This window comes from Poromitra crassiceps (assembly GCF_964638095.1).
Source record: "Poromitra crassiceps genome assembly, chromosome: 2".
Classification (NCBI taxonomy): Eukaryota; Metazoa; Chordata; class Actinopteri; order Beryciformes; family Melamphaidae; genus Poromitra; species Poromitra crassiceps.
In genome coordinates this window covers 78228233-78240387 of record NC_139624.1, presented here as the reverse complement: position 1 = coordinate 78240387, position 12155 = coordinate 78228233, and the positions used below count along the sequence as shown (strand labels likewise).

Genomic DNA, 12155 nt, shown 5'->3' with positions numbered 1-12155 from the left:
CAGTGTGTGGTTTGTGAGGCTGCTATCTATCTATCTATCCATCCATCCATCTAACATGATACAGTGTATCACATGTGATCACACACGTATCACACACACTAGATCTAACGTGATACACACGCTAGCTCTACGACACAATTACATTGAAAAACACTTGAATGGTAATATTGCTTACTACAATTTCTAAGTGGCAGAAGGCTTCAAACGTTTTCATCAGAGGTACTAGAAATGTGTCGGCTACCTGGCAAATTATATTTTTGGAAATGTTCAAGCAACACACACACACACACACACACACACACACACACACATACACACACATACATTCCTTTGGCATCTCCATGGTAGTCCCCGTAGCTGCATTCTTCCCTTTCTGAAAGCTCTAAGGTCAAATGTTTCTTTTATTCTTACTAGCTTTTGCATAGCAGCAGCTTTCCTTCCTGGGGTCATAATGATGCCCACTAATATTCTCCTCCCAGGAGGATACATCTCACCATCAGTGGCCGCTAGCGGGTCCGCGGCGGCGCACAATTGCTCAACAACAGTTGAGTGGACAAGCTCGCAGCATCTGCGCAGGGAGGCGATATTTTTTCCCGGATGATGGCGAAGGCATAACCCGCCCCTCTCTGCCTCTGATTGGCCTAGCGTCAAACGTTCATTCAAACACATTCGCTTGCCGATCCTGCATCTCTTTCTACAGTCTGTGGCTCAGTGGGTCAGACAGACAGCAGTTACACTTGCATGAAAGACGTCACTGTGTGTTTATGTTTTTATTATAGTCTCTCTCTATGGTTTATAACGCTGCCGCTACTCTTGGCAGTGCACGTATGTAGCCTATAGACAGAGAATTGACCAGGTTGATATAAAAACAGGGTCAATGCGCATTTACAGTGAACTAATTTAGCTCATTGTAACACAAGAATGACAAGTATTTGAATTTAAATATTAATCAGAGGAAACAAGGTGATGAAATTTAGAATGACAAGAAAAAATACATACACATTTATCTGCCTGTGCAATTGGCTAAGTAGGCCTAAATAACTCAGTTATACGATTTGCAATTGTAATGTTTAATATAATAAAGTAAGATCTCACACATAACCTTTTGATTCTATACTGAGTGCAGTCACCCAATCAGAGGCAGAGAGGGGCAGGTCAAGCCTTCGCCTAGCCTTTGCCATCATGGGGGGGGGGGATCATGCGCAGGGAGGCATGTTAAAAATTAACGCACATTTTTTAGTAGTAAAGAAAGTGATATTTTCCCTACACCCAGGCCAAAATGCAGTACTGTTGCAGCAGGTGGATGCCAAGAAGACTAGAGGTCCTAATTGAGATCCTAATAACCAAAAAGGTCTTGACTGGGGCTCAGATTCCATGAATCACCCAAAGTGATAAGGTGACAAGACCTGTCCACTGTCCAGTCCACTTCTGCACCAACAGTGATGTTCTTTCTGGCCAGCAGAGTGATTTTTCTCACTCCTCCTGACCTCTTTGGATTAGTAGGGCAGATCAAGTCGGGCTATGCTACAGTCGGCTTGACCTTCTGCTGGGTTAGAGTTATCCTGATATCAGAGAACAAATAGGCCAATCTCTCACTTGTATAGCAGGGAGAGAAGTGGTGGAAAGCTAACATTGGCTAAGGCTTAGCCAATGCGCTGTCAGGGAAGCACGGCTCAATGAAATAGGAGTGAGTGAGATTGGGAACAGGAGTGTGCTAATGTGTCAGCAGTATCTATTGTTTGAGTGCACAATAACATGCTTTTGCTCTAGTCGGTACGCAGATCTAGGATGTGTGGCAGGGTAAACTAGTTACTTTGTGCTGAAGCATATTGTATTCACCAAAGGGAGGGGGGGAGATCTGAGATAGTTTCTCGTAATTATGACTTCCCTATCTCAGCGTATCTCAGAATTATGACATGTTTTTATAAACCAATTATTTTGTATTTAATCATCAAATTCAATAAGTGAGCACCCATGTTAATGTTTGATGTCATAATAAAGAAAAATGCTGTAACGTGCTATTTTCTTAACTATATATTTGTTTGTTGTTGTCGCTGTGTTTCAAAGGCATTTACTTTTATAGGCTGTATAGCATAAGGTTCTTCCCTCCAGATATGTAAAGTGTCATTATGATGGCAGGATGGCCTAGTGGGTTAGAGCAATGGTTCTCAAATGGGGGTCCGGGGACCCCCAGGGGTCCGTGGCACTTTGCCAGGGGGTCCGCAAAAAGTTTTCAGGAAAATAAAAATAAAAACTTTTTTCTTCTTATTTTTTGTGCAAAAGCTTCATAGTTCAACGAAAATATTTTATACTTTAAATCTAAAATGGTTCATGGATTACATTCTAATCTAACAAACCTATCAATTTAAAAGGCAAGCATGTTACTGTGGAAACAATTAAGCTTAGCCCAAAATCACAAATCAGAATGAGGCGGTCCCCGGTATATTTTCTATCTTGTAAGGGGCCCTTGGCTGAAAAACATTTGAGAACCTCTGGGTTAGAGAGTGTTTGTTGCATCTTCTCACTGCTGTCTCTCTCTCTCTCTCTCTCTCTCTCTCTCTCTCTCTCTCTCTCTGTGTCTGTTCAGACCGAGCGGGCAGCATCAGCACCTTGGACTCTCTGGACTTCGCCCGCTACTCGGACGACGGCAACCGGGAGTCGGACGAGCGGGTGGCAGGTAAGACGAAAGAAGAAACAACAGACCCAGCGAAGCCCGGGGGAATAGAAGATGCATAGCAATAATGAGTGAGAGTTAGAAAGGGAAGGAGGCACCGAAGTGAAGAAGATAATCATTGAATGATGCATGCATCAAGGTATTTCTCATTGTGATGTCACAGTTGAGTCTGAATGATTACTAGGATTACTAAGCAAATCTAGCAAAGCCTTCTGCAGGCTCACTGAAATGAGCTTTGAAATGGAGGGACAATAAAATGTCCCCCCACCGACATGATTGCGAGTTCTTGGTAAACAACAAGATAGCGTCATATGTAATGGACACGAGCGTACCACAAGCCACCTAGTGTTTGGAGGTGTACCGCAGCCAACGCGGCGAGTTACGTTCGAGTATGCACAGTCTCACTGTCGGCGGCAAGGCTCCAAGTCGAGGCTGCGCAGAACCCTGTCAGCGCCTTTACATACATGTAGGCTGCCTGCTGCTGCTGTGTTTCTATCTCTCCTTAACGTAATGCTAGGTTCACAGCCGAGCCCACGCCAATCTAACTTCATATCCGCCAGTAATTCTGCCCGTTTTCTGCCAGCTAGTTAATTCAACACACACACGTTGTTGGTGAGGATCTGCTTCAGTCGCCTGGTCATGTGCTGTAGTAGGCTATCCAAGCCTACTGGTGTCATGTAGAGCTCAGCTGTTTCTAAATGTGAACGTGCATTGATTGCAGCGGCGCAGCCAAACGGCATTACGGCACCGCAGTGACTTCATAAATGATCAATTAAATGACGATCGTCCATCGTGATGTTTCTCTGTGGAACCATCGCGATGGCTATTTGGTTGACATCGCACAACCCTAGTACTGGAGTACCTGAATGCTCCTGCCCATCCCTAGTCTCAATATATTCTCTTCTATTGTTGAGACAATGCCACTGATTGATTGCTTCACTAACGATGACATCATAATGAACATGTTTAACGGCAGCCTTTATGACGTCGAATTTCAACACTAGCCCTGTATGATGATGTCACAGTACCAATCAGCCTCATCGGTGAAGTCGTCAATCAAGCCAGGTGTAAATTACCTGTCAACAAAGTTAACTTGATGACAACATTTACAGGTAAATCTTACATCATCAACACACCCCAGTTTCAACATAGAGTAGATTTATTTCTTTACCATGGGAAAGGTGTTCCTACCGCCCCCTGCTGTCACAGCTGTCACACTGTGGAGTCAGTGGGAGGTATTTTTGGTACAGGACCTGTCGCAGGCAGCACTGTTTGAAAACACACTGGCTGTGGTGGTGACGCACCACTAGATAGCGTTAGCCGAATACATTAAGGGTGTAAAGATCACAGCCAGGGGGAGCTGTCTGATGCTGAAAGCACCTCATCAAGCACACAACGCCGCTCTTCCAAGCAGCCAGTTTTTTTTTTTTTTTTCACCTCTTGTGTGATGAAACATTTTTTACCCTGCTAAATAATGGAAGAATGGAAGAGGAAACAGATGAATTAGGCTATGTTTTATAAGATATATATGTGGAAACAGAAGGTAATGTCATGCAGGGACTATTCATATTCCGTTGACTTAATCTTACTCTTGTTTTCATCTTTCTGTTGTTTTTTGAATGCCAACATGAAAACATGACCTATATGCCCTGTAGACGATGCTACAGTAGTTGAAATATCCATTGTAAACTTGATGCTGTCCTTAAAGCCCCAATCCATAACTGCAGTATGTCATTATGCGCTTACTTTAGCGCTTTGTTTATGTTCTGATGGAAGATTGTTTATCTGGAATTGTTTGACTGAGCTTATGGATAGGACTGACTGTATGAGTCTTTTAGGCTGTTATATAAAGGTTTGTGTCATTTATCTTGTGTAAATGTTAGTCAATTGGATCTATATTGTGAGTTATATTGTGTTATGAAAGCTGAAAAAAGGCTTAATCAAAGTCTTGAATAATCTATAGGAGGTGAATATACCGAAACATCACCTGGTGTTGTGACTTTTAACTATCTAGCAAACTCACCCATAAACGTGGTACCCCAGCCAACCTCTGACTCCAGAATCTTGATTCAAGTATTTTATATCACCTCGGGGGAAATAGTTTTCTTGTGGATTGGGGCTTTATCAGTTGATGATAAGTCACAGAGGGCACAGTAGAAACCATGCAGCAGAGAGATGGTGATTCCATTTTCCCAACCACAATTTCAACAGATTCCTTTATAAATCACTGTTATTTACACACTACCTCCTTTTCCCCAATTTGGCACCTCCCCTTCCCTCGTCCCTTCTCCCTCCCCCCATCCCCCTCTCCCTCCCCCCACGTTTCCCCTTGCCAAGATGTCTGCCCCCCAGCTGTCTGACTCTGGGTTTTCTGGCTTTCTCCTGACGTTGATCAAACCCCAGTGACCAATACTGGACAAGTCGCTCCATCCAGACTAGCTTCTTTCTTTCTTTTCTCCTCCCCCCTCCCCCCCGTTATTTTCTTCTTCTTGCTTTTCCATGTAGTTGCGTTTGCATCCTGTGCACTCTTGATCTGCTGGAAAAGGTCATGGATGAAGGGGTCAGAGAGGGCAGAATATGTCAGAAAAATCCCTCTTAACATATTGCTGTGCTGACATTTATTTTTTAGCACAAATATGTTATTAATATCAAAGTCCTTGTAGGAAATGTACCCTTTAGGAAATTGTCAAACGTAGCCTATGATTATTGTTAAAGGTTTCAATTGTTAAAGGTTTCAGTGACAAGAGATAATAAGCTGCGTGGCACACTTTCCATGCTTGAAGGTTAAGTCCTTAAAATAACAAAATATGAAGCCTTGCCTACAGTACATATACTGTATAAGAACCAGTGTGCTACAGTACATATACTGTATAAGAACCAGTGTGCTACAGTACATATACTGTATAAGAACCAGTGTGCTACAGTACATATACTGTATAAGAACCAGTGTGCTACAGTACATATACTGTATAAGAACCAGTGTGCTACAGTACATATACTGTATAAGAACCAGTGTGCTACAGTACATATACTGTATAAGAACCAGTGTGCTACAGTACATATATAAGAAACCATTGGAAACCGCTACCAGATCAGGTCACATGGCAGATCCTCAGCGCACAGCTATGCAACATATTTTTTCTGCTCCATCGCTTCTTACCTTGTGTTTTGGTTTGTTTTTGTTTTTCAAAACGTGTCTGAGCAATTACACATAAGATCTCATGTGTTATTTTTTTATTAATTTAGTGGTAACATACAGCCTCAAACTCAATTTTCAATGATTTAGCTGATGATTTTTGATGATGATGATGATTAATTTGTCACAAATTATCTCTTCTTCTGACTGGAAACAACTTGTCTATCATGTCCTAAAGTGCCTCTTCTGTCTCAGACAGCGTGGCCTACCCATGCTTAAATGACATTTGAACTAAACATGAGTTAGAGGCTATCCTTTGAGTGGCTTGAAACCAAATGATGATATTATTATTTGTAAGTCGGGCATTTGCCTGGGAAAACCTCGTTTGTCAGACGGCTCCTAGATTCTCCAGGCTGCATTTCAATAGTGTGAATAGATTTGCTCTCCTCAGCTCCTTGGCATTTGTACGCTCTGATGAAATGATTGATGAGGTAACTTTGGACTTCAAGTCATATCGGTGCTATTAATGGGAGGAAAGTGAGGAGAGGAAATCCTACTATTGAGATGCGTCTCCATGCGTTACACACACTCCTCAAAGGGACTGTGCGTTACACACACTCCTCAAAAGGACTGTCATCCAGCCAGCTATCCCATGATCCTCTGCTGCATGCGTTCCTTAGCCCCATGATTTGCATGCCTCCCTTTTTTTTCTTTTATGACTTATAATCTTTTGTGTGGTTTTGTTTTTTCATGGCCATCTTTGTTTTTTTGTTTGTTTGTTCCCTGTCTTTGGTTGGATGCACTTCCTGTGTGTGTTGTCACTTCCTGTCCAGTGCTGGAGTTTGAGCTACGGAAAGCAAAGGAGACCATTCAGGCTCTGCGCGCCAACTTGACTCAGGCAGCAGGTGTGGCGTACTTTTAACTTCTTCTCCACCTCCTCAGCCCTCTTTTGTTACAGCTTTCTCTCTCTTCCTCTTTTTTTATTTTATTTTTTAAGAGAACTCCTCTACATTCACGGTGGGCAGCAGCCTTTCAAACGCATCTCAATATTCTCTCCATTTTCTTAGAGAGTGAAGTGCCCTCACAAGAGAGGAAAAACAAGTCAAGTCCTGAGATCCAGGTGGGGGATGCTCAAGTGTTGAAAAACACAAAGATTTCTGAATTTCTTTCCTCTGTTCAAATGAATCTGCTCTTAATCATCTTAATAATCAATCTTAATAATCATCCCTGTGAGACTATATGAGCAGTTAGGCCTTGATTGAATCTTGTTACAATCTTCTCTCCTCTCTCTATCTCAGGAGCCTCTCCGCCCCCTGGAGAAAAGAGCCTTAAACTTCCTTGTGAATGAATATTTATTAAAGAATGAGTACAAACTCTCTGCCATCACCTTCTCTGATGAAAACGATGACCAGGTAAAGCTTTTTCAAGCCATCACTTCATGGCTCAAATGGATCGTATACCTTTTCAAATGTATTATCCCAGCAAGGCTTAAAGGATGGAAAAAAAAGCTGAAAGGGTAGCACAGCACATCTCAGTTTTCAAAGTCAAGGAGGACAAAATACTCACATTTCACTTGATTTATTGGCTCACATCACAAAAAACAAAATGCTTACGCGTTTCGGGCAAAGAGCCTTCTTCAGAGCTTAAAGGATGGCTTCACCCATTATCAACCCACTTTGTGTCATTATAATGTCGTTAATATAAGCAGATGGGCAGTGTTTACCTTCGCTATATGTTTTCCACAGAGAAATCCAACTCCGTTTGTCCGGCTTGCAGAAACTCCGCCCCGCCAGCTGCAAGTCATTAAGGCTCGTTAAGGCTCTATGTGCACATACTTAACAAAATAAACAATAAACAATAACAGCCGCCCTGGAAGCTGAATCGACAGCCCCAAGAGCAGATTCCACATCTCGAGCAGAGCTTCCGCAGTTCCGTTGTGACGCGCTATGATGTAAAACGCGCCACAACGGAGTGTTTTGCCAGAGGAGGAAATGGGAGTTCTCCGTGTGGAAAACATATAGCGAAGGTAAACACTGCCCATCTGCTTACAGTATATTAACGACATTATAATGATACCAAGTGGGTTGATAATCGGTAAAGCCATCCTTTAACTCGCAGCAGTGTACATAACTACATGAAGCAAAATACAGAGATGATACAAATGGAAAGAGCAGTAGATTCTAAGGTTGTCAAAAGCATCGATAAGTATCAATACCAAAAAATGTAAACCGGTACAATAGTCATTGCAAAACTCATTCAACAGGTATGGTATCGATACTACACATTTGAAATGGATACAATACTAATTTGCAACAGTATCGATACCAGCAGTGCTTTCTCTTAATGGAAAATCAAACATACTACTGATTTTTCCCTTCCTGTCATCTGTTGCTTCAACAAGCTCAAAGTGTTCTGATAGGCTGATGACTAGAGCTGCTGTGTAAGTGCAAAGTTTTGAATGAGTTTCATCGGGCCTAGCTTATAAAGAAGCGTGCGTCTGTTCGTCCATCTGTCTTATTTTATTTTTATGCCCGGCCCCGCCGTGTCAAACGGTATCAAGCTCGGGTCTCCATATTTTCCTGGGTATATCGGTATGGAAGCTACAGTAGAAATTCTAGTATCGTATATTCTAGCATCTCATCCTTTTTTATCTGTGCAGAACATGGTTTTAGCTTTGCCACAGTTTTTATTTGAATTCTTATTGTTTGGTTTTCTATTTGTTGGCAGGACTATGAGGTGTGGGATGATGTGGGCCTCAACATCCCCAAGCCCCCCGACCTGTTACAGCTCTACAGGAACTGTGGCAGTGCCCTCCCCTCCCCTCGGGACACGGTGGATGTGGCGGTGGGGATGGATTTAGGCGAACTCCCGGGGAACTACATCACCCAAGATCCCCCAAAGAAGCCTGACCTCTTACAACAGGTATGTGTGTGTGTGTGTGTTTGCATCGCTGTGCTGAGAAGGTGATCGGATGCAACCTGCCATCCCTTCAGGACCTGCACACAGGGTTAGGGGTTAAGGTTAGCCCTAACCCTAACCCATAGTACAGTATGTGGGCCTCCACACAGTATTGGCTAATCAAGCAAGTTCACTTTGCATTTTTTCCGTTCACCTAATGATGACAGCACTATCATACAGTTTGTAGACAAGCACCAAGTAGGAACAACACAGGTGGAACTAATGTTTTCAGATGGTAAACACAATTCTTAACGCATATGATGCGAGAAGCAGCTGGCCCCCTGGTATTTTCACATTATCTAATCTGACCATTCAAAAAAGTTTGGACACCCCTGGTCTAATAGAATCATGAGTAAAATATAAATGATGTCACCACTGTATGTGCATTAAAGAGCACTAAATTATGTTTTTTTTTTACTGTAAACATGGCTTCTACATACAGTAGTAAATTGCATTAATCCTGTACTTAATTTCAACATTTTAATAATTGAGTGTTGCATCCACTTTACCGCACCGCTGTGACAAAAAGAGAGCTGAGCCAGAAGGCAAAGCTCTCGATCTACTGGTCGATCCTCATTCCTGCTCTCACCTATGGTCATGAAGGATGGGTCATGAATGAAAGAACAAGATCGTGGATACAAGCGACCAAAATGTGGTTTCTCAGGAGGGTGGCTGACATCTCCCTTAGGGACAAGGTGAGAAGCTCAGTCATCCATGAGGGAGGGACTCAGAGTAGAGCTTCTGCTCCTTTGCTTAGAAAAGAGCCAGTTGAGGTGATTCGGGCATCTGGTAAGGATGGAGGTGTTCCAGGCACGTCCAGCTGGGAGGAGACCACAGGGCAGACCGAGGTGTTCCAGGCACGTCCAGCTGGGAGGAGACCACAGGGCAGACCGAGGTGTTCCAGGCACGTCCAGCTGGGAGGAGACCACAGGGCAGACCGAGGTGTTCCAGGCACGTCCAGCTGGGAGGAGACCACAGGGCAGACCGAGGTGTTCCAGGCACGTCCAGCTGGGAGGAGACCACAGGGCAGACCGAGGGCGAGGTGGAGAGATTATATCTCCACGCTGGCTGGCTGGGAACACCTCGGGATCCCCCAGTCAGAGCTGGCTAATGTGGCCGGGGAAAGAGAAGTTTGGTGCCCCCTGCTGGAACCGCTACCTCCGCGACCCGACCCCGGATAAGCGTTTGAAGATGGATGGGTGGATGCATCCACTCATTGCGAAACTCATTTCACTGCCCTCTATGGGTGGAAACGTTCCACTGTTGGCTGCACCTTAATTAATAGTGTCAAGGCATGTATTTGGCCTTTGGCAGAGTCAAAGCTTTGCACTCGGTAGAGATGGGTGATCCATTATCATACAAAACTGTGAACTAGGCAGCGACTAGCTGAAAACAGTGTGTTTAAACTTGACATACTTTTTAAGATGCAAAATCACTTTCCACAGAAAGCCAATTGCTTTGACAAATCATGGTTTAGTGGTGGAGTCTATTGTAGTGCTCTGCAGATTCACAATATCTTACTAAAGCAAAGAAAAACGAGTACAGATTCTTTACAGTCCCATGTCACTACAGTATATTATAGATTCAATTAATTCTATATTTCTACATACACAGAAGCTCTTATACAACAATGTGATTTTCTGGCTTGATGCCATTTGTTAACATTGAAAAATCACAAATATAATCACAGTTACATTTTGACAATAATATTTTACATCTTTTTGTTAATACTGCTCATTAAAGAACAGACATGAATTATAACAACATCATTTTGATCAAACTGTTATCAAGTTTGGTAGCGTCCCGTTAGCCTGATGGGTCAACCTCCACCAAGCCTCCAGCCTCCACGTGACCTCTATGTTCTATCAGTCACGAAGACTTACGCTACAGGCATAGCCTGCGACGTCACGTTGAAGGCTGGGTTCACCCAGGCTAGCGTCCCGTTATGGAGAACCGAAGTGTGTTACCCTGACTGACCTGAAATAGCTTATTGTTGAGGAAAATTAATCAATTCCATCATTTATTAAAATCATCTCAAAACATTGCAACAGCTGAAAAGTTTGAACTGAATGGAATTTGAAATATTGCAAGGTAAAACTGGAGAAAAGAAATACCTGTCAGCTCTAGGTTCACATTCTTTCAGTGAAAAGGCTGTGGAACTGGATAAGAAATTGCTACTGGTTTTTCTGAAGACTTCCAGAGAGCTTTTCCCACTGGAGGCCCTGCTCTTGTGCTGACTGAGATTGTAAAGTGTCTGTATAAACACATGGATTTAGTTGTCTTCGTCTTCCTCCTGTCCTGTAGCAACAGACAGAGATGGTCCAGGAGTTGGAGTACCAGATCAGCCTCCTCAACAATGAGAAGCAGACTCTGGCCGAGCAGATCAAGAAACTGCAGAGGTGTGTGTGTGTCTGTCTGTCTGTCTGTCTGTCTGCCTGTCTGTCTGTCTGTGAATATTTCCATTAATATGGAAGTGCGTGAACACTACAGTCTGAACTATGGTGAGTATGCTATGACACTGGCAGGGTTCATTCTGCAGTTGTGTGCCACCAGATCAAGAACATCACCACCACTGCTAGGGAAAATTGGAAACATCCAAATAAAAAATGTTTCCATTACTGCTGTCCAAATGATGACCATAAATGTGACCAAAAGCAGCCGTTGAGGTGGAAACCACGATGAAAATGATCCCCAAGCTCCGCTGCTGCTGCATGCAATTACAGAGGAAACGCTGCACTGGCACAGAGGAGGAGCTTGTGGCTTTGTGAGCATTAGCCCAGCAGGGATCTTTTTCTGCCATCTGGAATCTCCAGTTGCCACCAATCAAATGTGATTTCCAGCCCAGTTTAAAATAGTTAAAGCTGTAGGCCCAGTAAGAAACCCTGTGCTAGCACTGGTAGATGAAGCCTGTGTTGGTCTTCTGACTTGATTTCCTTGGCATCCACAAGAGGGCGCCATAGTTTATGATGTGTGCACATTGGCTTTTTTCTTTGCATTGCAATGGTAATATGCCACTGCAATAATATATATTTTTTCTGACTCTTTTTCCTTCTTCCCAGTGAGATTCAGACCCTGAAGAGGAGTGTTTCCTCCCCACCTCCAGCCACTCTGGACCTGGGCCCCCAGGCTCCATCACACACGCCCACTACTGACCCCCTCTCTGTGGTAGGTAGTCAGCTTAGCCGTGGACACATTACAACCTCCACATTTGGTGTTTAGAATGCGCAGGCACCTGTTCATTTTGCCTGTGATCTGGAGTAGTACCAGTGTCCTGTAAAAACCTTGTGATCTACCTTTATGATCTAACTTTCAATGTTTTCAGTATATTTGCATACTTTGTTGTAGTCTGGTAGTTTGACATTGGCACAGGACATTTTACCCACTGGA

General features: G+C 43.3%; 1 protein-coding gene across 5 annotated transcripts in view; it reads left to right on the top strand.

Annotated features, from left to right (window-relative positions):
• Positions 1-12155, top strand: part of relch (RAB11 binding and LisH domain, coiled-coil and HEAT repeat containing) — an 85898-nt gene that overhangs the window by 24325 nt on the left and 49418 nt on the right. For all 5 annotated transcript variants that reach the window (XM_083651506.1, XM_083651505.1, XM_083651508.1 and 2 more), the window contains exons 2-8: positions 2588-2677; positions 6644-6715; positions 6878-6930; positions 7109-7222; positions 8538-8732; positions 11073-11167; positions 11828-11933. In XM_083651506.1, coding sequence (XP_083507632.1) covers positions 2588-2677; positions 6644-6715; positions 6878-6930; positions 7109-7222; positions 8538-8732; positions 11073-11167; positions 11828-11933 — 725 coding nt within the window. The remainder of the gene's footprint in view (positions 1-2587; positions 2678-6643; positions 6716-6877; positions 6931-7108; positions 7223-8537; positions 8733-11072; positions 11168-11827; positions 11934-12155) is intronic.